The following is a 14,452-nucleotide window of genomic DNA, read 5'->3' on the forward strand; positions in this document are numbered from 1 at the left end:
ATACTTCTTGTTTTGCATTCCACTGTGACACTTCTGTCAATGCTTTGTTCTTCTTGTTAAGATTGATTTTCTTGGGGAAGGGCTTAACATTTATAATCTCTTTAAAAATACTTGATGGCTAGGTCTCTTTACAAACTTAACATCCTTTCTTACACAGTGGAATACCTTCCAACTGACCTTGTGTTATTGTGGTTTTCAATAACTTTCAGACAATCTAAATATATGACCTTTTTCAATCATTTTTAAAAAGTCTTTTCTGACATAAATGTGACAGTGTTGGACTCTGCTAGCATTTTCTCTTGAAAATAAGCTAAAATGTAATAGCATTATGCAGTTACAATTCCACAATTTTTACATCTCAGATGATAGATAATTCATCTATTGATCTACAGTAATGTATATTTGTCACTGGGTATTATGTTGATATCATACTCTTTTATAAATAGGAACAAATCTGCCCGTATGCTTTTCTGTCTCAGAATGGGACAACTCGCCACAACCAACTCACTGTGACTAACTCGCTGTGGTGCAACATGCCACGGTCAACTCACTACGGGACAATCAACCATTCCATTAAATTATTTAAAATAATTTAAAAAATATTTTAATTTTTATTATTCATATTTCATTTTGTTTCTCCTTCTTCAGCCTTTCTTTAACGATTCTATTCCATTTCTTCTACATTAGTGTAACTCTTGTCCTGTGGCAAGTTGTTCCACAGCGAGTTGGTAGCACCAAGATCCTCTCTGTCCTTTCCATTGTTTAAAATGATGGACACAGAGTAGAAAACACTAAGAACAGGGGTGTCAAACTGCCGGCCCTTGGGCTGGACACGTCATGCGGAAGCCACGCCCACCCCATTGCTGGCAATGGCAAAACACTCCCGATATATTGTGCGATGTCATGTCACGTCGCAAGCTTGACATGTCTAAGATCAACACTAAATTGATAATGGAGCTTACATGGTAACAGTTATTTGGTGCAGTAATTATCTCTAACTAACCACCATTTACAGGGCTGCTACTATTAGAATAAAGTAAGGGAACATGTAGAAGAATCAGTCTCTAGCCAATGAAATGCAAGATATAATGTATAAATATGGCAGTAAGGTGTTTTTCAGAGAAAGGGGAAATATAAGGTAAGAACAAACTGAAATAAAGGACCATACATACAAAACTGAGAGACACAAATCTTCTGATTTATCTATCCCAACATATGTTTTAACAACATTTACCCACCAAATACCTATCCAAAATACCACAAAAAAAAAAAATGTTGTAGAAAGACAACAATCTAGAGCAAGAGACAAGCACACTTCCTATTTTGACCCAACTATAATCTCAGATCTTAGCCATAATCAAAACTACTATCTGGGAAATATGCCCCCACAAACTCAAATGGAATTAACTTATGCAGATCCCAAAGGTGCTTTTTCACAAGGCAACTGTACTTTGTTTTTCTTTGAAGGCATTTCGTTTCTCATCCAAGACGTTTCTTCACTATACCATCACCAACAAGCAACTACCAAACGATCAAACTATAGGCTAATTGTGTTTATAACTGCCAATTTCCAAATTCATCCCAAATTGAGGAGGAAGAATTAACTTTCCCTTGCTATCTTGATTTTGAAAGAGGAAAAAAAACACAAGTGTTTTCTGAACCAGGTTTTTTCGTTATAGATTCTGGCTCTGACTTCCAAACACTGGGCTGGACTCCTCTACATTAATTAAAAATATAGGAAGGCACATGAATACTTCTCAAAACATAAACACACATGCAATATTTTTTTAAGTCTTGAAATTATTAGAAAGCACTGTAAACTAAAATACACAATTTAAAGAGGCTATGTGAATATCTCAGCAGTTCTATTCTGAAGATATGCCAACTAAAATATTTCCTTGGAAAAAAGTGATTGTTAAGAAAAATCAGCTTGCAAAATGCTGTGTAAATTCCCTTTAAAGAGAAGAAATGTCATCCATTCCTCTATGCTGCATAAATGTGAGGATAACAATAAAAAAGAGATTGTAAGGATAGAGAGCAATATAAAATAACTATAGGATTTCTTTAGAGCCCTGGAATTAAATGCACCACCCTAGACAGTGTCACTGGCAAGCTAGTGTATACAGTGACTCTTTTGCATCAGATTAAAATGTTTGTATCTTGTGAAATATGTTTACATACAGAATGAAATAAAAACATAAGGGAATGTTACAATGAATTGGAAATAAAATTATTTACTAATCTGAGAATATATATTTTAAAAAACTTACTTGAGGTATTTCAACTACTTACTTGGATTAATGCAATGTAACCTATATAGGGATGACTCTGAAGACTGCTCAGAAACTGCAACTGATATAAAATGTAGCAGGTCCTAGCTTAGCAAATCAAATTATCTATATTCTTACAACATCTGTTCTATAGTCACTACAGTGGTTACCAATGTTTCCTGGTGCAATTCAAAGTGATGGTTTTAACATATAACCATGGCAGCAAGGAAGAACCATCTTCTTCACACAGAAGTAGCCTACCTAACTTACCCTTTGCACACATTCTTCCACCATCTTTTAATGATGCCTCAAATACATGAAGAGACAAGAGTGCAGGTAACATTTTTGCTTAGAACCCTCATATTCCAGTTTTCTTCTGGAAATTAGGCTGATGCCTTCTTTGTCAGCCTTCTGGAAGCTATTAAAGATAAATCTTTTCCAAAGTGTCATTGGATAATGAATTGCAATCTCTGTGCCTAATGTATTATGGTAGATTTGTGTTTTATTTAGATATTTTATTTTTACCTTATCTTTTCATGATGTAAGCTGCCTTACCTTGCTTTCTCAGTCCAGGGGATACAAATGCAATAAACTATTAAAGAAATATTAACCCTTATAAAGTTAAGGAGCCATGGAAATCACTATGGAATTATTACTTATTTGCTGTAGGATGCAGTTTCAGTATAGCCTACTAATGCTATTAGAGCTATTCAAGAATAAATGGATTGTAAACACTCTCTTACTTCAGTAAAAAGGATTAGTTTAATTAATATGGCTTTATAGAATGCTTCCAATTTAATTGTATTTTTCATGCAAAAACCTAGTCTTTTCTGAAATTTTCATAAAAGATTGCTAGAACAGCTCAGTAAATACTATTTTTCTTATACATACATATTATTCACAAAATTATGAAATTCAATGTTTAAGTAGATCACATGTAATAGGTTGAAGTGCATGGTTGTTTGATAAATCACCACTGTCAATTCCTGACTCCATATTAATGACAATCTAGGTAGAATTTCTTTAATTGATAGCATGTAATGCTTTATTTTGTTAGCATTAACATATAATGGATCCTGTTCTTGTTTTATTTAACCAAAAGGTTTGTAAATGTACAATATTGCAAATTAGACCACAATAAAGTGCATCTAAAGTTGTATTTCTTTTTTAAAAAGCCATGGCCTTTTGATATAGCAACATTCTTAATTAAGATACATTGCTTAGTTGGGTATGAACTTGTCCTGCAATCATCCCATAACTTTAATTTTAAATAGCATTTGACTACAAAGCATACAATGTAAAAAATCAATTTAAGAGATCACAGCTGTATTAACAGAATTTTGATGACTTATCATGTTTCTAGGTCAAGGTTGTAAATATGAAATTTTGAATATTTTTTGGTCATTACTTTTGAAAAACTTATAAATAGTAAATTTATTTAAATAATGGAGCATTTGCATGATATATGTTACCAGAAATAACTGTGCTCAGACTGAGGAAGTGTTTTGCTTTAAATAATAAAATGACAGTTATCGTTTTTATATTTTTATGTCTGCCAGTTAACCCAAAATACATATAAAATGTAGAATTTTATTTGCTGTACACCTGATATAGAAATATAATACTAGCAGCTGATTTCCCAAAGTTTTTTTTTTAAAAAATCCAACAATTTTCTTTTATACTACATAGAAAAAAAATTAAAATTAAACATTTCACTGACATTATTCTGCTGTATTTTCTTACTTTGGTAATGTCAGCTAAATTGCACCAACTTTTAAGATCTGATTGCAATATAATAGCTGACTTAAATTTGCAACAGTAAAGGGATATACACTTTCCTCTACCCACAGTCTAAATAATATAGTTACAATGCCTTTCACAAATAGAATGTATTCATGTTGGTTTGGTTTTGAACCTCCAGGAAAAAAAAATCAAGCATCTAATGAAATGGTTCTTCTCCTCTCAAAAGTTTAAAACAACATACCGACACAAAGTTATTTCAATGTGAATTTTTGGACCTCCCTTAATTGCCCAGATAATCTATCCCAACTGCTTAACATACATTATTTTATTATGCTAATCTGTTTGGACATGACAATGTTTAATCAAGCATTTAGGCCACAGTGGAAACGTATGCAGCTCTTATTCATGAAATGTCTGTAGCAAAACTACTCTTCATATTAAGTGCCACAATCATCTTATAGCTTTGCATTTTTAATACTTCAACTTTTTATATATTTTCATTGTTGAAGAAATGATATCACAATTTCAAATCAAAGTCAACACTGCAGTGAGGAGAGCTTTTCTACTTTATTACAAAGAGAAGAAGCCTTTATGTGGTCAGAAAATACAAGATTGATCTTTTTTTTTTTTTTCTCTTCCTATGAAACGCTGCTGTTCAAACAGCCAGAGTGAATTGTCTCAGTTCACTTCGTTAAGTCCCATCACATTCACTTGGGTATGGATGTCCTTGGCTGCTGAAATCTGGCCCTTTAGTGCACAGGGCGACATAGACGTCCCCTGACCAGCAGTTCCAGAATGTCCCGTTTTCATATATTGCATCCATGCACACCTCCTAAAAATGAGGTACAGCAGGGCAAACATTTTCCAAAATAGATGTCATATATATAATATATACACATTCGTACATACATACCTTTATTCATGTGATGTCCAAAAATTTAAAAAAAATGTACACATTTATTACAAAATCGTAACAAAGACTGGACAGTGTTTTGCTCATTCTGGAAAGATGAAGCTCAGTTAACACACAACTTTGGAAATGAACCATAAGTTGTGGCAATATCTTTCTTCTAAACAGATATTCTTGCATTAAGTTGGCGAAAACTGCCTTTTCAAAAACTGAAGGGGAAGTAAAATGAAGGAAGCAGACCTTGCTCATCTTTCCAAATGAAATACGAGAAGGATCTTCACATAAAAATGCACAAACATTTTTTTTTATTACCAAGAGTGTTACAATGAACAATGCAAATTTTATTGTCTATTTTGTTTCTTTTTTCCTTTTTTTTTACATTTTGGAAACTAGTAAACTTTTGTCAGTGTACTTGCTTGTCTTTACAGACCCAAGCTTGTCTGCTGGCAAAAAAAATAAAATAAAAATAATATAAAAAAAAAATCCGACCCTGCACAAACTAAAGGAAAACAAATTATAAATTTAGTTGTTGGGCAGCACATAATTAGTAAGGCAGGACTTCAAATGGTGACCCTTTTGCATGAACCAATTGCCAGATCCTCAAAAGGAATTAAAACCGGGATGCCTGAGCCACTTCAGTTTTGCAGTTATGTTGAGTATTGTGCTGAGACAGCCATACCCCAAGACAAGAGGGAAGTCTTCAGAAGGCTTGCTGAGCAGGGTTGTAGTTGAAAGTGGATGGCAGATGAGGCCGTTCTTCTAGTTTATCATATTCCAGATGGAACTCCTACAACCCAAACAAAGGCAATTATTCTACTATGGGCCAACAAGTCATTAGAATGAATGATTTTGCACATTTAACCAAAAGAAAACACTGTTTCTTTCAAATAAATAAAATAAACTTTCCCTTAGGACAGCCTTTTAGAAATTAAATTTAATTTTAAAAAGTCACCATTTTCGACTTCCGGTGGTTAAGCGACGATGATGGCGGCTACTTTGTAGCCGTCCGCCTGAGACGGTGTCAGATCTGCGGAGCACAGCGTTCATCAGCTGGCCCGCAGTTCGAAATCCCCTTCCCAGGCGAAGGGAAGGGGTAGAGACTGCAGGAATAGAGGTAGAACCTCCGAACCTCCTCTGGATTTCTTCTTTGAGGGGGCAGAAGGAGTGCTCCCTCGGAGTTCCTGCCTTCTCCGCCTCTCAGCTGTCTTTGTTTCTTCGGAAGCAAAGTGAAACGCCGCTGCCATCTCCGCACTTAAAGTTTTCTGGTGAGTGATTTTTAAAGCGGACAGAACTGTTTAAAGGATTTTACTTAGAGTTAGAGATTTATTTTTTTTTTTAATTCTTTTCTTAGCCTATGCTGATTTTTTTTTGATTTTTTTTTTTTTTTTGGGCGGAAAGTGAGAGTGAAAGTAAAATGGCGCTTTGAAAGTTTTTTTTTTCCTATCTCCGGAAAGAAAAGACGGACTGAATGAAATGCATGTTTAGCATTGCTCTTTTTTTTCCCTTAAGTTTCTTTTTCTTTTTTCTTTTAAAGTGCTTTGGAAGTTTTTATTTTTATTGCACTTTTCTTGGTCTTTTTTCATTTGTAAAGATTTAAGCATTTTTTTTTCTTTTTAAGAAGAAAGAAAGAGAGACTATTTTTTTTTTTAAAAAATGGCGGAATATTCAAAGAATTTTTAGAAGGAGGGTAAAATTTACCCCGCAATTGTTTTTATTAGGTATTGTTACTGACTGTGATGCTAAGGAAGTTATATTGATGTTAAATTTGATTACAGCCACAAGGCTGCTAATAGGACAATATTGGAAGAAGGAATCTTTGCCTACTTTGCAAGAGTGGTTTTATAAAGTTTATTATTTGGCGGAAATGGCAAAGATTTCGGCTTTCTTAAAGGAGCAATCTCAAGAGAAATTTTTTGTTGTATGGGAAAAATGGATAAATTTTATACAATATAATCTGGATATGGAAAAATATCATTTAGCTTTTTTATAGCTTGTATAGATTGTTTTTTCTTTTCTTTTTCCGTCTTTTGTTTTTTCTTTTTTATCTTTTTTTTCTTTTCTTTCTCTCTCTCTTTCCTTTCTTTCTTTTTTCTTTTTTAAGTATTTTTTTATTAATGCTTACATATATTTTATTATTATAAGATGTAAAATTTGTTTAGATATTTTAAAATTTTAGATAAGCCTATATTCAGTTCTGGGAAGTTCGGGGAGGGGGGAGGGAGGGGTGGGCTTGGGAGGGATGGGGTGAGGGTTGATTTGTTTATATTTGTAAAACTTAAAAATTTTCAATAAAAAAAGTCACCATTTTCCAAAGTTTGCAATATATCTTACATTTATTTTATACCAACAACATGAGATCTAACTGCAGCTAGATTAAGTTTTTAAAAATGAAGAATTCAAATAGGAAAGATTCATGTTAGTATTATCAAAATACAATTCTGTTAAGAATGCATTTTCCTGTTCGATTTTCTGATTTCCTGCATATTTTTGCCAATGAATGTTATCAGAATTTAATGTGGGTCCTATAAAGAACTAAATGTTTGGAGCTTATTTCAAGAACAAGACAATCCAATATGATATGTGGCAGTATGAAAAGTAATCACACCCTTATATTAACTAACTGGTTATACCACCTTTAGCTGTAAATATTACTTCCTGCAATTGGTGATCAGTCTCTCACATCACTATATCCTATTGGCCTGCTTTTTATTTTTTTTTAAATAGAGAAATATTTTAAATTAGTGACATGGGAGTTTTCTAGCATGAAGTCCCATTTCAGATTGTGTCACAGTATTTCTGTGATGCTAAGGTCTGGATTTTGACTTCATCATTCCAACTCACTGAATTTATTCTCTTATTCCATTCCACTGTAGCCTTGCTTATTCATTAGGTATCACTGTCTTCCCTTGGCAGCCTGGCCCAGCACTGGGAGGCAGGGCATGTTAGTGGCAGGCGCACACACATGCACATAGCTCCATTTGTGCAAGCGGTGTGCACACAGAGATTCGCGCATAAGCGGAGGGCACTTGAGCATAGGGCTCTTGTGTTCACGCGCAAAGCTCCACTCATGAGCAGAGGGCGCTCATGCGCAAGGCTCCATTTGCATGAATGGAGCTTTGTGTGTGGGCACAAGCACTCTCCACTCGCACGAATGGAGCTTCATGAGTGCAAGGGCCTTCTGCTAGTTTGAGTGGAACTTTGTGTTTGTGCACGCACTTGCCCACCACTTGCATGAGTGGAGCTCTGCATGCATGCTTGCCCATTTCTCCCGAAGCCTGGTTTCAAACAGGGCACGCTCGGTAATGGGCCACAACCCAGGGGTTGGGGACTCCTGTTTTACATGACTCACCAATGGACAGAATTCTTTGTGGAATTCTGACCAAATTTTAAGGTTTCTGTAATAATGATAAATTCTTCAAATTCTGAGGCAGTAAAACATACTCAAACCATGGCAGGTCCACTTCCATGCTTGACAGCTGTGATATTTTTATTATAGAATACAGTATTTCATTTCTGCAAAGTGTAACTGAATTGACTGAACCAGGGAGGCAATTATTTTTCATATTTGTAATGCATATTGGATTATGTTATTTATGAAATAAAAAAATCAATAGCAAACAACCTTTAATTAACAATAATCCCCCATGAAGCTTGGATAATATTTAGCAGCAAAGATTTTATAAAATCCAAGATGGATGACTATTTTCTCACAGAATTGTATTTATAAGTCCAATCAACACTTTTAAAAATACCTAGAAAAAAACAATCAATAAAAATATTAATTGCTAGAAATTAGACAGAAGATGATGCTTTCTGAATGCAAACATTTCTCTCTTTACTTCGGAATCAGGGATGAATTTCAATAGTAGATAATACTTGTAGCTTAGGTTTGAACTTTGGAGTCCTTGCTGAAAGCTGATTGGCTCTGGTAAGATTTATTTTTGAAAAAATCTCTGGTTCATGAAAAAGAATTCCTCCCTATGTTCAGTGACTCTTGTGATAGATCAGTCAACAAGTAGTGAATGGTACATATTATGCAACTATTTGCAGTATTGTTTTTACACATTTGTTATGCAAAGAACAAAATCAATTCCATCTTTTCTTCCTAAAAGTAAAGTAAAACATTTATCTTGAGTCATACTTGAAGAAGCAGAGAAAGGTTCTAATTATAGTTGAATATCGCCCTATTAAGAGGCATAGCTCTGAATGGTAATTAAGTAAAATGGTTTTCACTATTATGTTGTTTCAAGAATATTACTAATTTTCTCCCCTTGACAATACTACATTTTTATTACTTACAATTTATTCATTTTATTAGCACAACTTATATGCCTCTCTATTTCCAGAAACTGAATGGCGTATGGTAGTAAGTAATAAAATAAAAAACAGAATTAAATTGATCCAATTACAATAATTCAATCCAATTGATCATTATTTAGGAGTAGTGTGATCTTATTAATTTCCAAATTGTTCTCAAAGAGCCATGTTTTTTACAATTCTCCAAAAATGTAGTAAGGAAGCAGTGGACCAGTATTCCTTAGAAGAAAGGAGGCCTTCATCAAGAAGGCTGAAATTCAAAGTCCCTGAAGATGGCATTCTCTTTCTCCCAGATATTGCCAGAACAGCAAATTCAGTTCAGAGATATCCTAGGCCCTAAGCCAGTGTTTCCCAAACTTGACAATTTTAAGGTATGTGGACTTCAACTCCAGAATTCCACAGACAGCTTTGCTGGCTGTGGAATTCTGGGAGTTGAAGTCCTCATGCCTTAAAATTGTCAAGTTTGGGAAACACTGCCCTAAGCCATTGGTGGCGAACCTATGGCATGGGTGCCAGAGGCGGCACTCAGAGCCCTCTCTGTGGGCACGTGCGCCATCGTCCCAGTCCTAGGCCTTCAGCTGGGTTTTATAAAATCTTTTCGCTTTAGGCCTCTGCCACCGTGTGCAAAAAAAAAAAAAAAAGTTCAATCAATCAGTCAATTTCAACTTCTTGTGGAGGGAAAAAAGATCTTGCAAAGTTGGAATTGACTGATTGAACTTTTTAGTCCCACCCAATCTGCAGTTACCACTGCAGCCACGCCCCAAATGAGTCACACCCAGCCAATGGGCCACACCCAGCCAATGGGCCACACCCACCCGACACCCGACGATGCGTAAGTGGGTTTTGGGTTGCAGTTTGGGCACTCGGTCTCTGAAAGGTTCACCATCATTGTCTTAAGCAATGTAAGGCTTTGTGACAATTCAGCATATTAACTTTCATCCAGAAAGTAACTAATAGCAACACAACTTCCACAATACTGCTGTGGCATGGACACTCATAACCACCTAATCCAAACTGTTTTCAAGGTAGCTCCATCTACAGTTAATTGTAATAATCCAGCTGGTGACAAAGTGGCAAGAACATGAGGATGCCATGGTTCTGACTAATGGAACACTTCAAAGAACTTCCAGGCATTGTTTATCCTAAAAAGTCTTTAATCAGGTAAATACAGTGTTGGCAGGGCATGAAGGATGCCAAGATCTGAATTCCCCTCCCCTGCACATAACATTCCAGCCTATTCCCCTCCTCTATTTTGCAGTCATAAATCACGTTCTCCAATCAGCCCAAAGGGGAAAGGTTCACTTCCTTCTGTAGCCAGTATTCCTTATCTTAATTACTCCCTACATACATTCTTTCTCCTCCCCTCCCAGCATCATCTAAGTTAACTCTAAAAATGCCAGACAGTTCTGCATATTTTGTCAAAGCAAGAATATCCAATATTAGCAGCGTTGACAGAGTGGCTACAAAAACTACTAATCGAGGAGAGACCACAATTAGTAAACAAGATAAAAATGTGCAGTTTCTCCTGGCCATAAAATACATATGTTCCAACTAGAAGTTATGATTCCAAGAGGACCAACAACTTGTAGGCCAGTTCTATCAAAGGCAATCCAGAATAAAAAATGAACTATTTGTATATTCTGTCAGTTTCAGTCATAACCATTCTCTCTTTGTAGGATTTAGTCCAAGACTATTTTTCCTCCTATTTTTCCCCTAATAATCCTCAAGCACTGATCAGAGCCTTTGGTCACTACATCTCTTGCCTGGCTGAGGTGGAGACACATAATGGCATATTATCAATATCAATTTATAACTTTTTTGAAATGCATTTTTTGTTGTTATTCTGTCTCTCACTGTTAAAATAAACCTACCATTAAAATTATAGACTGAACAATTCTTTGTCAGTGGGCAAACGTACAAAATCAGCAGGGGATCAAAAATTTTTCCTCTCACTGTAGGAAGGATGATACCCATTAAGGGCATGATAAATGATACCAAAAGCTGCTGAGAGGCCCATCAAAGCAAGTCATATCCCTCTATCCCGATCCTACCAAGGCAATATAGTTTCAATCTCACATGGCAGTCTGGCTTGAATCCTGACTGAAATTAGTTGATTTGATATAGCCAGGTTCTTCGTAACTATGGTTCAACCACTTCTAATAAATGTTTCTAAAAAGAGAATGGCCAATGGTGGTCTAAAATTGCTAGGTTGAGCTATGGTTTCTTGATATATCATCCCCTCTTTCAAGTTGGAGGCACCTTCACTCAAGGATGCATTTACCCAGCATTTTCTCACCTTCCTACATTCAGCAAGAAACTAATATATAGGTGGAAGCTAAGAGCACAGAGGATCCCCTTTACTTATTCAGGGCTCACAGGTGCAAATCAATCCCTGGTAACTTCACAACACAAAGCTTCTATTACCTCAGCTGAATTTGCTCATCCAGTATCTGTTTAATTTTTTTAAAAAAACCAAAGCAAATTGAAAACAAAAAAACAAGCTTCATTTACTAGGGAGTCATGACATGTTTCTGACCCATAGAAATAAAAGATCAGTTACAGTTGAAATAAAACACAATTAATGGGAACTCACCCAAGGCAACTGACATTAAATAAATTTAAAACATTTTTCTTCTACCATATATACACCTTCATTCACCTGGTATGAATTTTTAAGTCTCAATAAATAGAGAAGCCCGCAGAATAGCAGTAATATTTTGCAATTATCCATGTATTTTCTAAACTTCAAGCAAGTTTACTAATCCAAAAGATTTCATACTCCCGAATAAGAATTTGTAATGAAAAAACCCTATAGTAATAAAGAACATGCATTTTAAAGATCTATCTAAATATATATATATATATATATGTAGGTCTTTGGTTATTCGGGTTTTCTCCTGTGTCAAAGTGGAAGTGTCTTGGCGACATTTCGACGAAGTCTCATTCGTCATCTTCAGGCTGGTGTTTTTGGCTTCGTGCTTCTAGAACGAAGCCGAAAACACCAGCCTGAAGATGACGAATGAGACTTCGTCAAAACGTTGCCAAGACACTTTCAGTTTGACGCGGGAGAAAACCCGAATAACCAAAGACCTACATACAAACACCCGTGAAAACCTCAGAAAACAAATATATATATAGATATATATACCTTTGCTACTTTTCTCCAGTTAAGACAATCAAAGAAATAGTATGTTCCTCTCTCATATGTATTGGTTTTCATTGTTGGCTCCATGCCTGGTGCTCTGGTAATCCATACTCTCTCTTCTTTGTGGTATCTCCAGTCTCGGTTAAATCTTTTGTCATCCAATCAGGAAAAAGAAGATTCTATTAGTTGGACTGATTTAAATTTTTTAAAAAGTAAAATTAGAATTAACAAAATACCTTTGCCTATAAAACTATATTATGTGCTTTTATGTGCACATAACTTATAAAAATATTTTTATACTGTAATTTTCGTTGTAGCAAATAACCTAAATTAAATGGTAGATTAATTGAAGGAAATATTTACGTATTCAAAGTGAAGTTGCTTGCCTTACAGTATTTGGGAATTTTATAGAAAAAAGAAATACTTATCAAAACTGACCATTAATAAATAGAGAAGCCTGCTGAATAGCAGTCATTTTTTGCGATTATCCATAATAATCTTTTCTAAACTTCAGACATGTTTACTAGTCTAAAAGATTCCATACTCCTGATGTAAGAGTTCTGCACCATGTAAAGCATGAGAGAAGAAAGTCCAACTGGAAGCTTTTTTTTTTTTTTAAAAAAATGAATAGTTGTTGCTTGAACTTCCCCTTCAGATAGCATACTATGGTTATTTGTTTTTAAAACGGAAGCTATTCATAATTTTAAAAACCATATATTTTCTTATAAAATCCACTAAAAAATGACATACAGCTCTACTGCTGCTAATAGTTGTAATACATCTCCTCCATTCATATAATAGAGATAAAAGAGTAGATCTTCCCCATAGCGACCAAGCTTTATTGCAGCCAACTGAAAAGGAAAAAAAAAGACTTTCAAAATCCAATGTAAGTTTTATTTATATTGATAATAGATGATTAACAAATAAAGATCTCAGAAATGAATTAATTCTTTGATGTTACACATATACATCCATGTAGTTGGTAAGAGAGAGAATGGTTGCCAGCATTTTTAATTGGCTTCCCTAAATTTTCCCAAATGTTTATTCTGACATCTACATCCAGTAAGAATGGTAAAACAAACCAGGAATTCTCTGCCTATTAGCATTAATCCTAAACCAGAAGTACTATTTCTCAATAAACCAGAATTATGACCATACATACAACTTAAAATTCTTGACAGTTAGGAGATTGAAACCAAACCTCTTAGTACTGATATAATAACAGACAAACCAATGGTAAAGACTTCACAGTCTGTTTAGCTATTCTTCTGTCAGGCATAACTAAGTAGAGGTGACTAGCAGCCTCCATACTTGTATTATATTTGAACAGGATCAAAGAGAATGTGGATTATAAACCACTGTCCAGGTGTATATTTTTCTTGTAGGACAATAATATAGTCATTAGAGTGCGAAGTATCCTATTATAATTTACCTATTTAGGAGAACTGAGTGAAGAATTAGAAAAAATTTACTTTAGAATTTGTTTTCTATCATATGCTTATAATTCTGTATTCTGTATGTAATTAGAATTCTGGCTTTTGATAAAATAAATCTTCTGCAAATAAAATTGTTTTGAGCATTCCATCAGACTGCCATTTTTTTTTACAATCATGCACACTTCCAAAACATAGTAACACTTTTTCAGAGAAATACAAAAACTGTACAATATATAGATTGATTATACTGTTAAAGTAGAATTTATTATGTTAATAAAAATGTCCATCTATCCTCCCGAAATATAAACTGAGAACTGTAGTGATTTTATTTAATAAAACTTTTAAAATATGTAAAACTATTTATTAAGATACCTTATATTTTAAACAAACTTTTCTAAAATATAAAATAAATGCATACTATAATGGAGAAATGTGTTTCAGAAGGAATAATAATATTTAGCAATTATATAGATTTTTTTTAGCATTTTATATATCTTCAACTGAAAAATAACTCATTAAATTAATATTACTGTAGAATGACACTTCATTCAAGCAATCTGATGTTAATACCACTATATATACAGATTGTCAAAAATATAACAGCCTGAGAATTTTTCTTTAGTTCTATTGT

General features: G+C 34.4%; 1 protein-coding gene across 6 annotated transcripts in view; it reads right to left on the reverse strand.

The window, feature by feature from the left end:
* Window positions 1-628: 628 nt before the first annotated feature.
* CNOT2 (CCR4-NOT transcription complex subunit 2) overlaps window positions 629-14,452 on the reverse strand; it is a 116,338-nt gene continuing 102,514 nt past the window's right edge. For 5 of the 6 annotated variants that reach the window (XM_039344489.1, XM_039344484.1, XM_039344483.1 and 2 more), the window contains 3 exons: window positions 13,136-13,236; window positions 12,389-12,533; window positions 4,562-5,710 (listed from right to left, as the gene is read on the reverse strand). In XM_039344489.1, the coding sequence (XP_039200423.1) occupies window positions 5,624-5,710; window positions 12,389-12,533; window positions 13,136-13,236 (333 nt within the window). In that variant the 3' untranslated portion in view covers window positions 4,562-5,623. Of the gene's footprint in view, window positions 5,711-12,388; window positions 12,534-13,135; window positions 13,237-14,452 lie in introns of all 6 variants that reach the window. The other variant, XM_039344488.1, reaches the window with a different exon arrangement.

The sequence above is a fragment of the Crotalus tigris genome, unplaced genomic scaffold, assembly GCF_016545835.1.
Source record: "Crotalus tigris isolate CLP2741 ecotype Arizona unplaced genomic scaffold, ASM1654583v1 scf7180000017916.3911339, whole genome shotgun sequence".
NCBI classification, from domain to species: Eukaryota; Metazoa; Chordata; class Lepidosauria; order Squamata; family Viperidae; genus Crotalus; species Crotalus tigris.